General features: G+C 46.8%; 1 protein-coding gene across 1 annotated transcript; it reads left to right on the top strand.

Annotated features, from left to right (window-relative positions):
* Positions 1-11: 11 nt before the first annotated feature.
* Pmar_PMAR009023 (conserved hypothetical protein) lies at positions 12-1,004 on the top strand (the record flags this gene model as incomplete). The annotated part of the gene is made up of 1 exon (XM_002779825.1): positions 12-1,004. The coding sequence occupies one exon, from the start codon at positions 12-14 to the stop codon at positions 840-842; it is 831 nt and encodes a 276-aa protein (XP_002779871.1). The 3' UTR covers positions 843-1,004.
* Between the last annotated feature and the right edge of the window lie 129 nt (positions 1,005-1,133).

Raw genomic sequence — 1,133 nt, 5'->3', positions numbered from 1 at the left:
GTGTCTTCCAGATGATATTTGGTGTTTGCATCAAGTTCGGTAACGATGCTTACATGAGGGAGTGGATTGACTTCATCTTCGTTGCCATTCCCCAGATGGTCTTCCTGTTGGGCTTCTTTGGTTACATGGACTGGATGATCATGTATAAGTGGGTTACTCCTGTTACTCAGGACCCTACCCTTAACGGTGCCCCCTCCCTGATTAACACCTTGATCTCGTTCGGTCTCGGCCAAGCTGATAAGCAACCTCTGTTCCTCGCCCAGCCTGCCGTTCAAAAGTGGCTCATGCTTGCTGTGGTGATATCGGTCCCTGTTATGCTCTTACCTAAGCCGATTATTATTCAAATCCAGAGGTCTATCAGAAATAAGAAGAACAACCGTAACGCTGTTGCCAATGACGATGTAGAAGCGCAAGCCCTCATCACGAAGGAGAGTGAGACTGACGAGGAGCTTGAGGAAGAGGGTATGGATGAGGTCTGGATCTACCAGATGATCGAGACCATCGAATACGTGCTTGGTTGCGTATCCCATACTGCGTCATATTTGCGTCTTTGGGCTTTGTCCTTGGCGCATCAGCAGCTTTCTGTGGTGTTCTTCCAGATGATTATGCAGGGCGCTCTCCAGTCCACTAGCTGGGCCAGCCCTATCTTCATCTACTGCGCTTTCGCCGTCCTCTTTGGTATCACCTTGGGTGTCCTTATGTTCATGGATGTCTTGGAGTGTTTCCTCCATACCTTGCGTCTGCATTGGGTGGAGTTCCAATCCAAGTTCTACATGGGTGATGGATACTCCTTCGTGCCGTTCTGCCACTTCGACATTATCAAGGATGAGCTTCAGGCTTAAGAAACAGTAGATGCTGATGACGTGTTTACTACTACTACTTGAAGGAAGCGATAGACGATTCTTCTCGTGTTTATTCAACTCCTCCTTTTTCATACATTCGATTCGCCATTTATTGCATCCACATCGTGGCGTCCCAAGATTGTACTAAGTCTCTTATGAGTATGAGGATGTCTTTGGGTTGGTATATCAATTAAAATTTATATGTGGTGTTGTCGTTCACGATCATTGCGAATTTGAAAGTTGCTTCGGCCAAGTTGTGTAGTTGTGATCATTGACCCCAGCTCTTACGTT

Source organism: Perkinsus marinus (genome assembly GCF_000006405.1).
Source record: "Perkinsus marinus ATCC 50983 genomic scaffold scf_1104296945244, whole genome shotgun sequence".
Taxonomy (NCBI): Eukaryota; Perkinsozoa; order Perkinsida; family Perkinsidae; genus Perkinsus; species Perkinsus marinus.
Note: the sequence above shows the minus strand (reverse complement) of the source record. Positions and strands in the feature narration are given on the sequence as shown.